Genomic DNA, 21,433 nt, shown 5'->3' on the forward strand with positions numbered 1-21,433 from the left:
AGATTTTTTTTTCAGATTTTTTTTTTATGCAGTGTGTTTGTTTTGTTGGATTATTTTTGTTTGGACATCGGGTGAGCTTTCTTTTCATTATTACATATGTTACTACTAAATATTTCAACAACAATCACCACAAATATTGTTAGGGTATGGCTAAAGAAATTCTGGAGAGGAAAAGAAAACCTTAACCACATCGTTAAATACTATTTTATATTCTGGTGTATATATACACCAGAATTTTGCCTCTGATTGCCATTTTAACAAAGCAGACTTTCAGCTTTCAAAAATAATAAAATACAAAATATTGCATTAATGCTTAGGAACGAGGCACTGCAGTTTATTCACAGAATCAAAAGTAAATTGAGCCGGCTAAAACAATCATAAACGTTAGGATTATTTGTAACCCTGGGCAGTGGATATGATTAAGGTGATTATCGGCCCCTAGACTACTGCTTGTGTAAAACTCCATGGTTACCAAAAAGTAATTTAGTGTTGTGTAATAACGTGCTACAAATATTACACAGCCCATCGCCAACAATACATGACATAATGCACAACAATATGGGGCCAAGCTGGGGCCCCTGCATACGTGGGGCCCTTAGGATGCAACCTAGGCCGGCCTGGCTATTAATCTACCCCTGATCCTGGGATGACGGGCCCAAAAAAAAAAAGCCCCGAGACACAGTTAGACAGAGTACTTTATTAATCCCAAAGGGGAAAATTGTGTGTGTGTATAGAGAGAGAGAGAGAGAGAGAGAGAGAGAGTCAGACAAAAGATGTATACATGCTTCAATGAAAAAGAAAAATAGTATGATGTATATAATATTGATATAGTAATAAGATATTATTATAAAAGGACATTGGTGGCTCAGTGGTCTCTCACCTGCCATGTGGAAGGGCCACGTTTTATTCCCAGCCAGTGGCCAAACCACAGCCAGTTATGGCCCCAAGCCTGGATAAAAATGGGAGGGTTGTTTGCCGGGAGCAGCCGAAAGACTAACAACAACTATATATAAAGTTTTCTTTTCCTGAAGTGTGTATAGTGTTTTGGCTATATATATATATATATCGCCAAAACAGGTCCTTGTATGCGACCTTCTATATATAAGAAACTTTTCTGTCTAATCTTTCAGCTAATCAGCAATTTTTACTTGTAGGGTCTGTGTGTGTGAGTGTGTGTGTGTGTGTGTGTGTGAGAGAGAGAGAGAGAGAGAGAGAGCAAGTGAGTGCAGAGAAAGTGTAAAAGAGCGAGACAGAGAACTTGTGGATTAAATGATGTTGAACTGAACTGCCTGAAACACTCCTGTTTTTTTTTTTTTTCTGAGTGCGCGCTTTTGGTTTATTTACGGTAACGTGGACCTGCAGTGTCCGCAAAGGGATCAGGTGATCTACTGCCTTAAAGCGTAGGTTGAGAGCAGAGAGAGAGAAAACACAAAATGACAGGCAAAAATGTGAGGAAGTGATCTGCTGGGGATCCGCGAGTCAGCCTGGGGATGTAGGACGAGCCTGGTCCGAGGAGGATGTGCTCATTTTCTTCACGCCTTTTTCATCTTTCTATAGATTATTATCATCATTATTATTATTATCATCATCGTTGTTGTTGTTGTTATAATTACTATTATTATTAGGCCACTCGGTGTACCATGGGCTTGTGCTATAGCCTGCGTCCCCGGTTATTCGGGGATCTGAGCGGACCGATCTCCAGCGCGAACTCGGACCCGGAGCAGCAGCCGCCCGACCTGCTCATTCCGTCGCGTGCCGCCGCCGCCGCCGCTGCGGGGGAATCTCGGCGCGACGAGTCCGGGGGGAACGGCAAGGCGTCTCCGTCTCCGGGCCAGACGCAGCAGTGGGACGCCGGCAAACCCGCCGCCGGGGAGCGCAGCAGGCTCACGGGAAACTCCGCCGCGGACGGAGCGCTCATCCAGAACGGAGGCGGCGGCAAGGCCCCGGGACCCGGCAAGGACCGCGGGAGAAAACTGCACCTCCTCCCTGCGTCCAGCCAGAAAGCCAAGAACTGGGACAGACTGCTGGTGGAGGAGAAGGAGGCCCAGAAGGAGGCGCGCAAAGTCAGCAAGAACATTGACCGCGTCCTGAAAGAACTTAAAAAGGAATACAAACAAACACACCGACTGCTTTTATTGGGTAAGATCAACCACATTCTCGGATTAAACACTAACACGCTTATATATATATATATATATATATATATATATATATATATATATATACTCTTTATATATGTGTGTGTGTGTGTGTGTTAGAATCTGATCCAGATCCAGCTGACCTTCTGTTCTTTCCTTCTTGATTAAATCATTACGCAACACACACACACACACACACACACACACAGATACAATGTTAGCACCAGATATCTCCTGCCTAACAGATCAGAGCAAGCAGATCAAACTCCCTGTGCGACACATTAAACTAATATAGAATTTTTTTTCTCGTAATAAATTATATGTATATAAAACAAGTTCTATTCCTAAACCGTACCAGTGACGCCGTAGGATTAAAGTCACGTGACCGACGGGCGCCGACGTCACCGCGCGCTCAGAGCCGGAAACAAACAACTCACAATGTAACTAATTTCAGAAAGCAGCGTTCGTTTGATGTTTGTTTGTTTGTTTGTTTGGTTTGTTCCCAAACTATATACAAAATAGCTACTAATCTTTGACCTTGCTATAGTTTTCTGTTTTTGGAAGGTAATAATAATAATAATAATAATAATAACATTTCCTAGAATAATTCACGGAAAATATCTAAACATATTGTAAATTTAAAGCGTTTCAATGTTTTCATTGAATTTAATATTAATATCAGTGCTGAGTTTCTAAAAATAGTTCTAAACTATTTATTCCTCATCCTATTACTTTGTTTGACAGGACTAAAATAAGTCATTTGTAATATTTAAGAAGGAAAACATAAGCCACTTTTTCCACCTTAAAAATATTGATTTTTGCTTTTAAATTAAAGGCCCAGTTTTTGATAAAAGTTACGTGCCTTGTGTTTGTACACCTGTAATGATCCTGTGTTGTAACATCAGTAATAATCATAAACCTCTAATCTGGATGATGAAAACTAATTAATACATGCTTACCAATAATACTAATGATCGATTCCTTTAATGTATGGTGTTAGATAGTTCTTAATTGTGAGTGAAATTATTCATTTGTTAAGCTTACATCGTGGTTTATTAAAAAAAAAATTGGTACAAAAAAAATCTTATCATCAATATAGTCCATAATATTCTAGCCCCTTGAGTTCAGTCTTTTTTTTTTTTACACAAACAACTTTTTTTTGTATTTAATAATATGCTACACAACATGTATACAATACAAGCGAAATATAAATAAATGTATAATTTCTACATTTAAAAAAATACTAGCATGACAAATCAGTGAATAAAATCTAGCATACAGAGGGAATTTATTATTACTTTAAACACTTATAAATAATATAACAAAAAATATAAAGTGTGGTGTTTGCATTAGCTTTTAGGAAGAGCCTGGATGTTTGGGATTTCTTAAAACCAGAATACTATTCCTTTAGATAATGTAATACAGACAGGAAATATGTTTCAGATTTTTGTGAACAAACCTAAATAATAATAATTATTATTATAGTTGTGTTATACACACACACACTAAAGCCGTACTCGCCCAAAATTGACTTGCATGACATCTTGAATAAGAATAAGGATGACATTGAGAAGGATTGGAAGCCCCGCTTGTTGCTTGAGTTTTGGTGCAGATTTTAGGGACGAATCTTACAGGGAAATGGTAGGGTAAAATCTTGATGAATCCATTGGAACATTTTTATCTTAAATATCGATCTGACTTCCTGCTCATAGTCGTAGTCTGAGATTAGTCTAGCTAAAAGGAGCGATGCAGCGGCATTTTTTCCGTCTGGTTCACTCATGTCCTCGTTTGTGCACTTTCTTTTCAAACAGTTCTGCTTCCAAGGCTTTTCACGTCTTCTAACAACATCAGCAGCTTCGCATTTGATGTGTTATACCTCTGTCATCTAGCTGCGGTGCATTCTCGGACTCGAGTATCCATGTCCGCTTCTATGCCGGATTTCTCTTTACTGTTTTGAAGAAAGAAGCTTCAAATATTAAACCTATTTATTAAACGTGTAATCGAGCGGATTTTTCCACACGTTACACAAGACGCCGTGTTAGGTTACGGAATCTAAAATGATCAATTGAGAAAATCTATACGTAGGTTTTGCACAGCTCTCTGCGGTGTTGCTGCGTATCTGAGGAACTGAACTTTGCTTCTCCTGTAACTAGGAAAATCATTCACTAGGGTTGAACTTTGTTTCTGGAGTTTCCTTTACATGTAAAGCGTAGAATTTTCCAGGCTTTATAAGTATTACGAGCGACAATTATTTTTTTTTGTAAAACAAGACACTTTAGCTGAATCAGTACTGGATTTTCTGAAAACACTGAGCAGTTCTAGTTGAATCCGACGTAACCACATTCGGGAATTTTGGCCTGATTTCGGTGTTGCAGAGAAAAAAAACCTAAAAAACAATTCTCTAGTGTTGAGATCTTGTTTTTGCATGCGTTGCCTTGATGCTCGCTGTAAAAGCCGCTGACGCTAAACTCATAAGATGGCTCAGGATGCCATAGTGGCGACGGAAACAACACAGAATATATTAGTTTCATTTAATCTATTTGTAGATCCATAGGTTAAAGCTTCAAGACACAGAGAACATGTGTTATCATTTTTGTCTAGTATAAAATTCCAAGGTGCAGACTTTATCAGGACAAGCCATGCAGTGTGTGTGTGTGGACAAGTAGTAAACTATAAAATAGATTGTAAAACCAGGGCTTTAATTAAGGCATCTGTTATATGATTAAAAAGAAGGACGTGTCCTGAAGCACTTGTTGAATGTCTTCGATATCTCTTCGGCTCAAGCTAGGGTTAGGGGCCGGCGTGATGCGTAATAAACGCGTACTGAAGGACGTTGACCCAAAAATGGTAACAATGGACACGTTTGTTTAAAACTCGTCAAACACGTTGTATCTGTTTATATAGAAATCTTCACGGTTCTCGGTTACTGTGTTTATAATTATTATTCTCATAAGAAGCTCCATGACAAACTCAGTCTCCACACAAGTGAGCTGGAAGTGAATTCTTCAGCAAAGGCTGAGGAAACTAAATATTTCTTTTAAGGTTTATGTTTTATTTGTAGGTATTAATTATACTACAGCGCAAATTATCAGTTGTCAAAAATTCCTAATTGGACAAAATGTGTATATGTTAATGCGCATGTTATAACAAGTTACCATTTCCGTAGTAACAACCGATTTTGGGTAAAGACTTGTGATTTCATCAGTAATGACGTTTCTGTAAAAAGAAACAGTTTGTTTTATTCAACATTCATGTAATGAGTCTCCAGTTGCAAGTTTTCCGACTGCCTGAACTAGTCACTTTCTCTGCACGAACTGTGTATTGATCACTTTTCCTCTTTACTATCTTTTACTTTACTTCCATGCAGCAATCATTCCACTAAACAATAAATTCAATTACAAAAGGATTTTAAAGAATATATAAAAAGGCATTGTTTTATCAAACACACACACACACACACACACACACACATTTGACTTCGGGCTCCTTGTTGTACATTTTTCACCGCAGTATTTACAGCAAGACAGAGTGTTTTATCTCCTACTTGAGGTTCACCGAGTGCATCCAGTCAAGAAGTCTGACAAAGAGCTGTTACATTAAGTTTTTTTTTTTTTTTGGAGTCATGTGAAAAGTTCAGAAATAGAAATCTGTGATTTTGTCATTTGGTCACATGAACCCTTGAATTCAAGTGTGTTTAGCTCCAGAGAAAGGGAGAGCGAGAGAGAGAGAGAGAGAGAGAGAGAATATTTGCACTCCTTCCATCTCTCTGTGGAGAGCTTGATAAATAAAACCTTTTTTTTTTTTCGTTTGCGCATTTAGACGAAGGAATACGGCGTCGCGAAAACACCCCTTTTCCGGATGTTTGGTCGTTTATGAATGTGGGCGATACCATAGCGAACAGGAAAGGAGGGGGGGGGGGGGGGGGATGGGGGTGTTCACACAAGCTAATGGACGACAGTAAACACTAGCACAGACGGGAAACGCCAAGGTTGCGCCGTGTGCTCGTCTGTGCGGCAATAAGAAAGGGTTTTAAACTGGGTTGATACGTTTATAAAGGGTTTATTCGTCCGTCATTTTTTTAAGTTCCCCCATAAACGCTGAGGTATTGAAGTGCAGCGCCTCAAAAAAAGCCGTTGGTTGTTAAACGGGCCTGGTTCAGCCTGCGCGCGTGCCAGAGTCACTCAGTGTGGGACTGAAATATCACTAAAACTGTTTAAATGAAAGACTTACATCACCATATATATACTGAATTAAGGCCAAAAGAAGCATTCACAAGCATTTGTTGTATAACAAAACTCCATGTTGGAGTTTGTTGTGCTTGAAGGTGTCACTAAAAAAACAGAGAAACACAAACACACCTATGGTTTTATGATTAAACTTGTGCACTAAAATCACTGCAAAATGTCACATTTTCAAGAAAGTAAACCGTAGCTGTTGGTACATGATTGATTAATACTTTTTTAAACCCTTTAAAACAGCATTTGGCTCAGGCCCACCATGAGAGGTCTGTTCTTCTCGACAGACGTCTTTCAGGACGGCCGTGTTGTGACGCCGTTTTACTTTTATTTTTAAATCGAACCATTAACTATGGAGTTGAAGTGAGATTTAGTGAACATTATGGGTGTATTCTTCTTTCATGCTGGTCCAGTCGCTCACCAGTTTTGTACCTAAGCCTCCAATAACGAATGTGAACTTTATTAATTTAAACACATTTCCTGTTCTACTGACCTTCCAGCCTCCTAACACACAGTATGACCGCAGATTAATTCCGGTTATCTCTTATCACCCAAATGAGGATGGCTTCCCTGTTGAGTCTGGTTCCTCCTAAGGTTTCTTCCTGTTGCCCTTGTTGGGAGGGTTTTCCCTCAGGACCGTCGCCGTCGTCATCAGGGACAAACTGATCATTATGATGTATTCACACATTACATGGACAAAAGTATTTGAGCAGACCTATTGCATCTAAATACATCTGCTTTAACATGGAGGTCAGGCACTGGCTCGCAATCTCCGTTTCAGTTCATCTCGAAGGTGCTCGATGGGGTTGAGGTCAGGGATCTGTGTTTGGGCCAGTCAAGTTCTTCATCTAACCATGTCTTTATAGTTAGTCCTTGCTTTGTGCACTGGGGCACAGTCATGTTGGAATAGAAAAGAGCCTTCCCTAAACTCTTGCCACAACCTTGGAAGCAGAGCATTGTCCAAGATGTCTTGGTCTGCTTGAAGCATTAAGAAGCATTTTGTCCATATAGCTTGTTTTATTCCTTACACTTTTTGAATTCGTTTCCATAATATATCCGATTCCAAAATATATTTTGATTCTGTGTAGCCGCTTTGTGACATTGATCATTGTTAAACACGCTATATAAATAAAATTTAATTGAATTTGATTACCTATTTGCTTTTCTAGGCCACACAGTCGTTCCAGATGTTCCATATGTGTTTACGCTATGTCTACAAACTCAAATCCTACTTCCTTGTTTATTTTGAAATTATCTTGATCATTATCAGTGATTTTTTTTTTTTTTTTTATAAGTCGTTATAGTCCAGATGAAATATTTTTTTTTTATAACTGGTCTGTATTTATTTCATAGGATTGAATGCAAAGTTCAGACGTAAATTTTGACATAATTGTTTTTGTTTGTTTGTTTTTTTGGCCATGTCTGTTTACATGTACATACACCTGACCCATATGCGATTCCTGTGTTTACGCTACTCCTCGTAGCCTCCTCCTATTTTGCCTTTAAATAGAAACTTGGACTTTATGTCTCCATGATCTGTCACGGCCTGAGACAGACTTGCTTTCTCTTTCTTTTTCTTAACTTTTGTGTTAAAAAAACCCAACAACATTTAACATTATTTCTGTTATGTTCTGCTTTGTGTGATGGCATAGGAGCTGGAGAGTCGGGGAAAAGCACCATCGTGAAACAGATGAAAATTCTCCATGTGAACGGTTTTAATGCAGAGTAAGTGCGTGGATTTTAATGTCTCGGTCAGTGTACGAAGAGTCCTTGCTAGACGATTATTCATATATATATATTTTTTTGGTTTAGAAAGTTATACTAATTAAAACTAAAATCTGTTAGCAAGCCTCTTTCTGAGGAAAAGAAACCCGTCTTCTACATTATGATTAGTTAGAACAATTCTGTCTTGTCTATGATTGTTTAGAGCCCTAAAGGATAAAGGCTTATTTATTAGGTTAACGTCTAAGGCCTTTTTAAGCGTAAAAGACCAGGAAGTATACGACTCAAGTGCACGCAACTTTTTTTCCTCCTACATTTCCTTTTATGTATTTTTCATTTATGCTGTGCAAGCTTAACATTTTATTATATATAAATATAAATAATATAAAAAATGATAAAAATGTTTTTTATGAGTACATTTAACATCTAATATTGGAAAAAAAATTCCCATGGGACACTCATTATAGATTACAGTATAATAAGGTTTTAGTTAATTTAGTTAATAACCCAGTGACCCATGCCATATAGGGAATATTCCACAAATCCCAAGTTCAACATCATCAAGGTTTCCAGATCGCTGTTTTTAGCTTGATCTACTTTTTTACTATCTTTGACCCTTTCCTGCTGTGACCTGGGATTGACCTGAATACTAAGCTTTTCCTTTTTTTTCCCAGACAAAATGCAAATAAAATTTCCCTGCCAGATTAGTAGTTTTGTTGAAGCAGGATGTGAAAGACGTTTGCATCTCGAGAGAACTTTCCGACTAGCTGCGCGAATTTGACTTGTGAAGCCATGAGGCTTTTTTGTGAGCCAAATGGAAACAAGTAAAAGAGGCTGCAATATTTAAATAAAATATCATTAACTAGTGCTATCACAGGGTTTTTCCTTACTTTTTGGGGGAGGAATAGCTTGTCCATTGATATATGCAAGAATTTTAGTTTGAAATAAAATTTTCTCTCGGCATGCTAGTGCGTTTTTGCTAACGACGTTGGCATTTCTGCATTTAAGCAAAACACTGTTAGAAAGGCTGATTAGATTCAATGCGTTTTCTATTGTGTGGCTGAAAACCTTTATGTTCATCCACAGGGAGAAGCGACAGAAAATTCAAGACATCCGGAAAAACGTGAAGGATGCTATAGTGGTAAGTGGAACCACGAGACCTACGAGGTAGCATTTCATAAGTGACGTTTTTGAAGTCATTATAATGAAACTTTAAAAATTGTGTCCTAGACGATAGTGTCTGCAATGAGCACTTTAATACCACCCGTCCCTCTCGCCAACCCGGAGGACCAGTTTAGGATCGATTACATCAAAAGCATAGAACCGCTCTCAGATTTTGATTACCCGCAGGTAAGAGTTTGAAAAAATACCTACGTTTGATTTGTATTGAGATTCCGTTAGTCTAAGAAATGTATGAATATCCTGATTTAATAAAATTTTTTAAAGATCTATTTACAGTAATTGTGTGACTAGTTTAGAGCACTTCACCTGTAGGAGTATAAAGGAACTGCAACATTTCACAACCACAAACACAAACTTGTGTATATATACAGTATATATATATATATAGTATAAACATATATAATTATTATTATTATGCCTCCCCCAAATCAAATCTCTACTATAGTCTAGTTGTTTGTGCTCTAAAATATGAATTCAACCAGGCCTTGAACACCAAACTGGGGGAGGGGCTCTTCTGAAATGAGGTCACAATAGGGGAAAAATCTATTTCACTTTTTGCAATACAAAAGTGGAAAAAAAGTGAATTTTGCATAAAAAGGTACTCTTTATATCAGCACTGTTGACTGTTATTATTAACATTAAATTAACTATTATAACATATACAGTATTATAATGTTATTATTACTATAGTAACAGCTTAAACACAGGCTTATATGTTGGATGACGAAAGCAAAAAAGAAGTTGCTGTTATGGAGGATCTCTATTTATCCTACTCATCTCAGAAGAGCTTTGTATCAGTAATATTTTAATATAAATTCATAAGAAAAATATTTCCAGTACGTTTATTTATTTATAACTTTTTTGTAATTCTTAAGCAGATTTGTCTTCGGCATTGCGAGCCAATCCTTGGTAACGTAGAAACCTCAAACCTGAGGCTTAGCATATTTGACCGCGATGTCACGGTACGCAGAGGATCACACGCGGTTCTCTGCACTCATGTAAACGATACATATAGTTTAACACTGACCAGCCATGACCTGACAGTTTATTTATACACCGTGTGTCTTCTGCGCAGGAGTTTTTCGACCATGCCAAGAAACTTTGGGATGACGAAGGAGTGAAAGCGTGCTACGAGAGGTCCAACGAGTACCAGCTCATCGACTGTGCACATTAGTACGTCCTCTTCCCATTCTCTTTGGTTTTCTGTTTAAACGGGGAGACACAAATCCATTCGAACATGCTCAGTTTTTTCTGTAGTAACAAATAATTCAGAGCTGAGGCATGTCTTTAGCAGAGGGGACTTTGTTCCCATGAGACAAGCTGATTTGGTTTAAACTCACGCTCGGCTTTAACTCGTGCGATAACAGGAACTGACCGGTTTCGTAAAAGGTTTCATAACACGGAAAAGCTCCATTACATTTTATTCTGTAACTAAAATAGAACGGTTTGCAAATGAACCCTGTTGCTGATCACTTTCCTGTGTGTTTTATTTTTTAGCATAATCCTGAATGTTCATGATCATGATAGTAATCAACATCGTCAATCAGAAATCGCATGTTTTTGAACTCAGTCCTTAAAACCACACAGACCCTGAGCAGAATTAAAACGTTTGCCAAAGCTGATCCCACAGGATCCTGGTCTCTATGCAAACCTTTATTCTGGGGCTCCTAAACAAGGGAGAGCTTTGAGCAAGCCAGACAGAGAGCATGTGTGAGAATTCAAAGAAAGAAAATGAGAGAGAGAGAGAGCGAGAGAGTGAAGCAATGCTGGATTTTCCAGCGGCCGTGTTGTGTATAGTTGTTCTGTCTCCAATCCCCTCTCTTCGTGGCACCCTCCCAGAGCTTATATAAAAGCGCCATGGAGCCAGAGCAAACAGTGGCTATTTATAGCAACTGCACTGCAGAGCACAAACTGTTTGAGTGGCCACGTGTGTGTGTGTGTGTGTGTGTGTGTGTCTGCAGTCAAATCAAAGTGAGTATCCTGGCAATGTGCTGTAAACAAAGGAAGGTCAGGAAGTGAAGCTAAGGTACATTGTATGTGTCTGTGTGTGTGTGTGTGTGTGTGTATGTGTGTGTGTGTGTGTGTCTTCGACTGGAATGAACACATTAATCGTGGCGCACAAATGAAATTTAACTGGAGTAACTAATGTTTGTCGAAGGTTCGGTGTAAGAGTGGAAACTTCAGTGTTCTATCCCGTGCTTGAAAAAAAAAAAAAAAGATGAAATTTCCCATAAACTTGGCAAGTATTAAAATAAATGGGATATAAAATAGATGTCCTCCCTGATCAGCCTTGGCCATCCTGTGTCAGATGATCAGCTTGGAGAAAAGAATTGACGCACTGCACTAACGTGACTGTTTCAGGTCGGTAGACGGTAATAGTCCGTTCCCTAGCGGATAAAAAGCGTCTGTATGAGTCATCGCTGTGCCCCGGTGGATGTTTGTCGATGGTAAAGTGGTTGTATGTATGATGATAGAAATGTTAGAAAGGTCTTCGTTTCCTCTTAACTGAAAGGATGCGTTCGCTTCTTTGTTTGTGCTTTTTGAACCTGATTTACTGCAATATTTATACCTGTCTTCCTGCTCCTATTTTTGTCCTGCTCCCTCAGACACACTTGACCGGTCCTGCCTGTTCCCTCACACACACACACCTGACCAGACTTGCCCACACTCCTGACTAATCTTGACCAGTCCATCCTGCAGACCTGTTTGACCAATCCCTGCCTACTCTCACAGACACGCTTGATCGATCTCACCCATTGCTGCGTACTTCCACTGAAAGTCTTGTCCAGTTTCTCTTCTCGTGTCTCATAAAGACACTCTTGGACAATTCAGCCTATTCCTGCTTACAGTGTTTCCTATAGAGCTGCCCTTGACCAATCCCACTTACCCCCGGAGATATTCTTGACCAAACCCACCACCTCCTGGAGATGGTGTCTTTGATAGAGACATTCTTGACTAATCCTACCCAATCCTACCCACAGATCCTTCCATAGAGACACTCTTGACCAACTCCCACTAACTCTTGGAGATACTCATGACACGGGCTCCTGGAGACAGTGTCTTCCATAGAGACAATCTTCATTAATTCTACCCAATCCTGCCCAGAGATCTTTCCATAGACATATTCTTAACCAACCCCACTAGTTCCTGGAGACACTTTTGACCAATCCCATCCTCTCTGGAAGACACTCAATCAATCCCACTTGTTCCTGCCAACAGTCTTGACTAATCCTTCCCGATCCTGCCCACAATGTCTCCCATGGAGGCACTCTTGACCAATACCACAAGCTCCTGGAGAAACCTTTGACTAAACCCACAGTTTCTTCCATAGAGGTACTCTTGATCAATCCCACTCGTTCCTGCCAACAGTGTATCCCGCGGAGACACTTCTATTACCAATCTATCACTCGGGCAGAATCTTTGACCAATACCACTTATTCCTAAAAGACCAATCCTGCTTGTTCCTGCACATAGCGTCTCCAATCAGAGACACTCTTGACTAATGTTGTCCATTCCTTCCCAGAACTATGGTCACCCCTGGCCAACCCTGGTCATTCCAATAGGTCTGTTTCCTAAAATCTAAACTAATCGATCGAAACTAAACTAATAAATCCTGAGCAGGACCAGAGAACTTGGCTTTTATTCCTATGTAATACGAGCTACATTTGTAACGCCCAACTCTTGGCTGCCTGGAAGAAAAAAACAAACAAACAGTTTTTTGGGGGGTCCTGCGGGAACCTGGTTCTGATTGTATTAAACTAATGGCAATGTGGTTTAGTGTCAACATGTAATTTCTAAATGTGGACCTTCACGAGCTGATTTGTTCTTCAGTTGAGTAACAGGGATGTTCATCTGTCCAGTTTTATATGCTATAGTGTATAATTGTCCATAGTAACAGTTTTTTTTTCTTCGTTATCTTCACAGCTTCCTTGACCGAATCGATGCTGTAAGACAAAGTGACTACACACCAACAGATCAGGTACGTTTTCACTTCGCAAGGGATGAAAAAAAAGAAAGAAAAAAAGAAAAAAGACTTTCGTTTCCTGTTAGTCAGTAACTCAGCCAGTGATAAGATCTTTTACTGTGTCTGCCCTGATCTTGTTGCTTGTCTTGTGCCTAGTCACATTTTTAACCTTCCATATTTACATTGTTTGTGTCTTGTTTTAGGACTTGCTGCGCTGCAGAGTTCTGACTTCAGGGATTTTTGAAACACGATTTCAAGTAGACAAAGTGAACTTTCAGTGAGTCGGTTTACTGTCACTACACAGAGAGTGCAAAGTAATATGTGTAAATATTATGATATAAAAAATCATAATATTTTCTTAGAGATTTATTAATTAATTTATTTATTTTGCTTTAAAATAAACCATTGCACCATAGTCGGAGCCAAAGTATGGCTTGGTGAGGATAATCTTTACAGATGTAATCTTTGTGCTCCACTAGAGGGCGCCATTATTCTGCCTTTGTTATTTATTTTTGCTCTTTTATTTCTTTTCCTCTCTTAGTATGTTTGATGTAGGAGGTCAGAGAGACGAGAGGAGAAAATGGATCCAGTGCTTTAATGGTATGATATGATATGTTTAGCAGTCATTTGAAATCTTTATATATTTAAAGAGGGAAATTGCAATTGACCTCATGGCAAGTTGACCAAATAAAATGTAATGATAGTTCTAAGGCTGGAATTATATCGTAACAACTTTATTAGCGATTATTTTGATTTAAATTTGACCTGAGGTAGCCTATGAAGGTGCATGATTAACGGTGGCGCTACTTCTTACGTTCCAGATGTCACTGCGATCATCTTCGTGGTGGCGAGTAGCAGCTACAACATGGTCATTAGAGAGGACAACAACACGAACAGACTACGAGAAGCACTCGAGCTCTTCCGCAGTATCTGGAACAACAGGTACTCTCGTGCTGCCCGACGTAAACATTCAAATTACAAGGGGTGTTCGAGTCAAACCAGGACTTTTGATTGCACAGAATGACAGAACACAGTTCTGAGAGTGAAAAAAAAACCCTTTAATTCTCTACATAATCCACTGCTACACCAATGCACTCATCCCAATGTTCCATTAGTGCTTTAATACCATCAAGATTGGTTTGTTTGGCAGTATGATTCATATATGAAATGCTGGCCTCCCAGGAACTCCTGTAATGCCCCAAACATGTGGAAATGGCTCGGAGCAGGGTCAGGGGGATGTGACAACAACTTCCGGTCGAGTTCCTGTAACGTTGGTGAATGAGTGTGTGTATAGTTCCCACAGACAGATGCGTCTCTCCTGCAAGTTGGCGACAAGTTAATTATGTTTAATTAAGTTTTACGCCTTCATTCACAAGAAATCAAATTAATTTAATCATAAGTCCTGGTTTGACTTGAACACTCCTTGGGGGGGATCCTAGTGTTAATTACTTTTGTGTGTTGATGATTGTTTATTTTAAAACAAAGTATTACAGACATTTATAATTAAAACATAGACATTTCTATAATAATTAAATGATGACATATCAGTTTGTATCCAATTATATTTCCATGTAATGAGGTAGAATGTGCAGTTTATAAATCAGCTCGGCTCCTGCTTTATTTCTTTGTTTGTTTGTTTGTTTTAAAGTGTTTTCTTTTCTTCCCTCCAGGTGGTTACGGACCATCTCTGTTATTTTATTCCTCAACAAGCAGGACATGCTGGCAGAGAAAGTATTAGCCGGGAAATCCAAAATCGAGGACTATTTCCCGGAGTATGCTCAGTACACCATACCAAATGAAGGTGAACCTAGTTACACATTTACTGCATACACACACACACACACACACACACACACACTGTATATACAGATCCAACAGCACACACTCCAGAGGTCTGGTGCCTGAAACGGGGACCTACTTAATATTATGGCTGATCAGTGTGTGTGTGTGTGTGTGTGTGTGTGTGTGTGTGCGCGTGTGCGTGCGCGTGTGCGTGCGCAGTACTGTGCAAAAGTCTTTATTATCTCATTAATATGTTCAAAGCTATTCATTCACTATTTCCAAATATACCTTAAATATTAATAAATAAATAACATTACAGAAGAATATCTCCATGCCTGTACAGAAATCCACATGTTACATCACAGACCAGTTTTCAGAGTGAAACAAAAACACAACCTAATGTAGGCTCCCATGTTTTGCATTAAACTGGAAAGCCACGAGTGCGTGCGAGAAAGTGACCAGATGAACTCTGGCATGTCCTCCAGCACGCTCAGTAAAACCTAACAGCTGCTTTACTGCACACATTGTCACTTCAAATATTGACTGTGTTTATTTTATTACTCTTTAGTGCTCTTTATAGATGTTTCTTTAACTTTCTTTAAGCAGGAATCTTTGCTCATGGGTTTACACAGTGCTGTAAGTGAAACAGCTGGTAGGTTTTACTGAGTGTGCTGGAGGACATGCCAGAGCTCTTCTAGTTTCACTGTGTCACACTCGCTCCTTTCTGTTTTCATGCAAAGCTCAAATTTCAAAACTCTAAGTATTTTTAAGGTTTATTTTGAAACATAAAATTTGTACTGCAGATAATAGGGTGCTGAAGACTTTTAAATTAATTAATTAATTAAAAAAAATGTTTTAATGCCATTTCGATGCAAAGTAGTGAGTTGTTAAAAAACAATACTTTGTTCCATACATTTACAGTAAAACATGTTCCTGTTATGAGTTCCCGTGAGTTAAGCAGTTCTTCTCTTACCAGCTTTTCTTATTTCCTTTCTTTAATTTAATAAGACAAAAAAGTGGCAAGTACAATGTTGGAAAATTTTAATTTACATTCATTTAATTTACATTTTCACGGTTTGTTTAACATCTTTAGGTCATGTAAAGCGCCTGTCAAGGAAATCCCTGTGTAAGTTTTGTTAGTTACCATGGAAACGATGACATATTAGAACATAAGTGTAAACGTACAGTATAAACCCATGATTCACAGTCGCTCTGGTGAAAACGAATCGACGATCAATCATCTTTGCAATCAGGGATTGTTTCTCAAATTTCACTATGATTTGAAATAAAAAAAAATTAGAAAGATAGAGAAAAATAATAGTAATGGTGCCATAATGACATCACTGTGTTTTTGTTTTCTTTGTGATTTTTCAGCAACTCCTGAACCGGGAGAAGACCCAAGAGTGACCCGTGCCAAGTATTTTATTCGTGATGAATTCCTGGTGGGTGTTCTAGCCAGCCGTTTGCACTGTGCACTGTTTGTTTTCTTCTTTTTTTTTTCTTGCTCAAGCCTAAAAGTTTTAAATGAACCCTGTCGTCTGTTTGATCTATACGTCAGAATATTTAACCTGCTCGCTTTAACGTCTTCTTTATCTTTAACAGAGGATCAGCACGGCCAGCGGAGACGGACGCCATTACTGTTATCCTCATTTTACATGTGCTGTCGACACGGAAAATATCCGCCGGGTGTTTAACGACTGTCGGGACATCATCCAGAGAATGCACCTGCGGCAGTATGAACTCTTGTGATCTGGTGCAGCAAAAGCCAGAGCTATTTCTGTTTTTTTTTTAAAGAACCCACTCCTAAACAAGGCCAAAACCCATGAACTATATGTATTTTTGGCAGATCCTCTTTTTCTTTTTTTTTTTTAAAAAACCTTTTTTTTTTTTTTTTTTTTTTTAAGCTTGTCATTCCGCTAAGCCTTTGGCTACTTTTCTAGTGTAAGGGCGTGTGTTCATGTGTTCACCAAGTTGCCAGTTTATTAGCTAAACCTACCATATAGACAACATTTTTAAATTTGTTGCTAGGCAACACGTCTGCCCTGTCCATTGGTGAATCAGGACCAATTTAATCATCATCATCCTGCTGATGGTGGCATCATGGGGAGCACTTGGTCTCTTGTTTGAGTTTTCCCCCAAATATGAAACTTTTCTTTCTCCTGACCACCGTACCTTGGGGTTTGATGATTAAAGAAACAAAATCAGGTTTGATCGATAGTGTAGCTAAAGTGCTTGGACCCCTATCAGGACTATACGGTTAGATCATCGAGAAGGTGTAGCTAATGAACTGGTGAAAACTGTATGTTCTGTTCTCACACACACGCACACTACTGCATCCACCAGTTTCTGGAGGTGGCGCCCCCTAGTGACCCCTGACCTCTCGGCCTTTCGGGCTCTCTGCTGCTCTTTGTCTCCGCTCTACTGAAGAGGTGAACACTGGGAAAAGATGTACGAGTGACGCACTTTTTGCACCGGGTTTTAACTGACTGTGTGTGTGTGTGTGTGTGTGTGTGTGTGTGTTGTACAGGTGGATACACTCAATGTAGCATTGTAAAAGTCAGAGCATTATTACAGGTTAAGCGAGTCGACTCAAGACGTTAAAAGCAACCACAGTTTCTTTTGGTCTGTCCATGCATTTTTATTTCATTTTATTTCTGACCTTATACCACTTTGGATGATTTATATATATATATATATATATATATATATATATATATATATATATATATAAACACTCTTGTACAGACAGTGCAAGCTGACATTTCTCTTGCACAGATTATTAAAGTTATTTTGTACAACTTTATGGAACGAGAGGTGGGGAAAAAAAATCTACTTGTAGATCTTTGTGCCTTCGATATGGCTGTACCTGTAAAACAAAGCTGAGATATAAGTATGTATGGATGTATGGATGTTTGTTTTTTCTCTTCATTTGATTTGGACTGCACTGTACAGCTTGATGTCACTCTGTTAGCAGGAGGGACTGCCGATGGGGACCTACTCTGTAAATGTTATTTCCTTTTTTCCTTTCCTTTTTTTTTTTTGGATTTGTTTTTGTTTGCTTGTTTTGTTTATAAGAAAAAAACAAAAAACAAAACGCTGATTAGTTTTTAAAAAAATGCAAAAAGAAAAAAAGATCCAAATATTTCTGTATACATTATGCAAATTGACCCCATTAGCATACCACAAAAGAGCAACGTACATAAAACATAAAAACGGAAAAAAAGTCCGCTGATCAAAAAGATACAACCGGGTGTTGTTTTTCATAGGGACCTTTTTTCAGTATGAAGTATGATTGCAATATGTTTGTGTGTGTGTGTGTAGTGTGTATGAAAGAGTGCGGTTTGCGCTCGCTTATAAATGTGTGTACATGTAAATTTATAGGTCTATATAAATATATATGTACAATTCTACATGTTTAATTATGTGTGTCGACGTGTATACATGCCTTTTGATGTATACAAAGAAGAACTGTACATACACACATAGATAAGCATGTGTGGCGTGGAAATGAATAAATGAGTGTGTGCAATACAGAAAGCCCTTGTGCTTGCGTCCAAGAACCAAAAGTGAGGACAAGGATCCCTGATGTGTGATTATGGAATAAAAACAGTGTTTGGTAGAAGCTGTGTGATGGAATTGCATTGGGTGTATTTTCTAGCGCTCTCGAGTCATACGGAAAGTCCCCACGTTGGAAACTTGGTGGGGCCTGGGATTCGAACTCACAACCATTTTCTTAATGACCCGCAGTTTTAAATGCTGAGCCAGTTCAGTTAGCTGATCTGAAGTTACGGCATATAAAATTACATTTATTCTGTTAAAGTCATACTCTTATGAGGCTATTCATCTCAATCAAAACGTTGATTGAAACCTTAAGGATAAAGGTTTAAAAAAAAGCCAAGAAAACTTTGTAATCCTAAGTGGTGCAGTGGATGAAATGTGTGCAATACGTGTAAGATGTCAAAGTATCAGCCATGCAAGTTCAATGCCTCAGAGAGGTAATGTGGAACCATGCTGAAAAATTTACTCTTATTGTAGCTTATAATTGAGCAAAGTAGTGTGTGTGTGTATATATATATATATATATATATATATGTATGTATGTATGTATATAAGGTATATACATATACCTAGATAGTAGATACGTATGTATATAAGGTAACATATATTAGTACACAGTAATATGTAATGTAGTAGTATAATATAGTAATATATAAAGTAATGCAGTATAATATACTACTGGGTGTTTGTGTGTACAGTATATACTAATGTAGTAGCATATATAGTGTATACATACAATAGAAGTATATGCAGTATATATATACACATACACACAGCATATATAAGGTAGCATAATCACATATAGTGTGTATAAAGTAATATATAACTTAGTAGTATAATTTAGATATATACATATTAAAATATAGTGATGTAGCCCGTAACATATACAGTATATATGTTTAGTAAAACTATTAGGGTTACATGATCCACTGTAGCATAACCCCTGTTTCCACCTCTCTCAAAGCCCCAGGTGGGACCCACTGGCTCTTCTCTCTCTTTCTCTGCCAGATTTCCAGTCCCACCGTGGTTCCAGCACTTTCAACTCATCTGAGGCAGGTCTCGAACCTGTGTGCTTGCAGGGACGGGCCAGACACTCATACTCAGACTCCAGAGCCACCTGTGCCTTCAAACACCACACCTTCTTGGAGAGCTTTAACTTTATACGGCTTACATAAGTCTAGCATAAATTGAAAAACAAACATACCCGTTTCTGGGCTTGAACCACAGTTTTCTAGTTAAGTGTAGAGACACGCTTAAACCAGTACACCATGCAACCTGGTGGGTGAACAACCACTAGTGTGAAGTTTTTAATCCTTCTAATATCATTGTAAAAATATGGTGCATAAACATTACATTTGAATACGCTTTTAGACCCTTCCTTGTTTAAATCTCGATAGTGTAGTGGATAGTGCTAGTGCCGTGTACCCACAAGAGTGCAGGTTCAAGTCTCATGGTCACTGACTGTATAATGTTTCACCCTCTCTCCGTACATGCATTGCAAATGAAATAATGTCTCTGAATGTGACTAATAATGTGGTGGTGTATGATCTATGCAAACATGATCAATGATGAATATATATGTACAGAAATATGATTAATAATAATAAAGTACCCCTATGTAACATACATGGTAAAAAAATTGTTAATATGACTGATGAGGTGCCTGTATATGACAGAGGAAGAGTATATGTGGGAGCAATACATGATCATCATACTCTTTAAAGGATCACATCTGTATGTAAGGGTGAGTGAAATTTGGACAGATGTGTCCTTTTAGAGGATTTGGCTTATGCAGGTAGACACCAGGTCATCTTAAGACTTAACCTGACATTCCGCCACACCTTCATTCACCATGAATGCAGTAACCCCATTGATAGACACTGCATTTATGAAGGTTTTTGCCATTTAATCTAGTGCTTGATAACTGATGGTGCAGGTGTGTGGTAACAAGACATGGCATGGATGTCAAACCAAGTGTCTCGCCCTTCTTGGAGAAGAGAATGTTATAGTTGTTTCTGTAAAAATAAAAGTGCTTTGTATGAACGAAAAAAAAAAAAACCATGAATCTTGCCTACTCAGCGAAGAGAACTGGCTTAAATCATTATTAGGGTTAATTGATGTCCTCGGTTGCGATTCCCAAGGTGGCCTAAGCGGCTATTTCGTAAAAAGGGGAAAAGCTGAGGGGACCTAGTCTGAGCCCCATCATCTTGCCACATATGGAATTATAGGGTTGATTAAGGTCAGTCATTTTGGAAGTACTTGCAAGTATTGTGTCGAATGTGTTTGTAAAACCCATCAAGCTCCATGATGAAACTGTCTCTCATGAAGACCTTCCCTGAAACGCAAGACCAAAACCTACCTCCGCTGCAGAGGAGAAGTTCATTTAGAGTCGCCAGCCTCAGAAATCACCAATTAACCTCAAACAGCACCTCAGATTAGAGCCGTTATGAAGCTTTACAGAGCAGAAGTAGCAGATAAACATCTCAATATCAACTGTTCAAAGGAGATTATTTTGGATAAACGCCTTTAGCATTGTTTAACAGTGTAGAAAGAAACAAAAGTCAGGAAAGACCATGGAGTTAGAAGGGGTCTCTAAACTTTTGAGCATTAGTGTATGAACACGCTCTTGTAACTGACCCACCATGATGGTTGGAGTGTATCAAGGTGAAAGAAAGACTTTGATGTTTTTGAACCTACCTAATCCTGAAGCATGGACGATGCAGGAAGTCAGCCTCGTGTTAAATCATTTTTTTTTTTAGAGAAATCAAAATTCCTTTAAAGCTACATTATGTAAAGTCTTTACGTACAACAAAGCAAGCAGACATCTTAAATTTGATACAGGAGGGGGAAAA

General features: G+C 38.6%; 1 protein-coding gene across 2 annotated transcripts; it reads left to right on the forward strand.

Annotated features, from left to right (window-relative positions):
- The first annotated feature begins 880 nt into the window (after positions 1-880).
- gnal2 (guanine nucleotide binding protein (G protein), alpha activating activity polypeptide, olfactory type 2) lies at positions 881-18,649 on the forward strand. 2 transcript variants are annotated; one of them, XM_053494189.1, is made up of 13 exons: positions 881-2,139; positions 8,026-8,098; positions 9,182-9,236; positions 9,326-9,445; positions 10,353-10,450; positions 13,202-13,256; positions 13,445-13,518; positions 13,783-13,841; positions 14,063-14,183; positions 14,912-15,042; positions 16,117-16,149; positions 16,398-16,465; positions 16,626-18,649. In XM_053494189.1, the coding sequence occupies exons 1-13, from the start codon at positions 1,641-1,643 to the stop codon at positions 16,770-16,772; spliced, it is 1,533 nt and encodes a 510-aa protein (XP_053350164.1). In that variant the 5' UTR covers positions 881-1,640; the 3' UTR covers positions 16,773-18,649. The 2 variants fall into 2 exon arrangements, with proteins under 2 accessions (XP_053350164.1, XP_053350165.1); XM_053494190.1 differs by lacking the exon at positions 16,117-16,149 and having other exon boundaries at positions 1,161-2,139.
- The last annotated feature ends 2,784 nt before the right edge of the window (positions 18,650-21,433 follow it).

Source organism: Clarias gariepinus, chromosome 4, assembly GCF_024256425.1.
Source record: "Clarias gariepinus isolate MV-2021 ecotype Netherlands chromosome 4, CGAR_prim_01v2, whole genome shotgun sequence".
NCBI lineage: Eukaryota > Metazoa > Chordata > Actinopteri > Siluriformes > Clariidae > Clarias > Clarias gariepinus.

Coding starts and splice junctions, on each gene's coding strand:
- gnal2 (XM_053494189.1), top strand. CDS start 1,641: ATGGGCTTGTGCTATAGCCTGCGTCCCCGGTTATTCGGGGATCTGAGC. Junction 10,451..13,201: donor CTCATCGACTGTGCACATTA/GTACGTCCTCTT, acceptor TTATCTTCACAG/CTTCCTTGACCGAATCGATG. Junction 16,466..16,625: donor TTATTCGTGATGAATTCCTG/GTGGGTGTTCTA, acceptor TATCTTTAACAG/AGGATCAGCACGGCCAGCGG.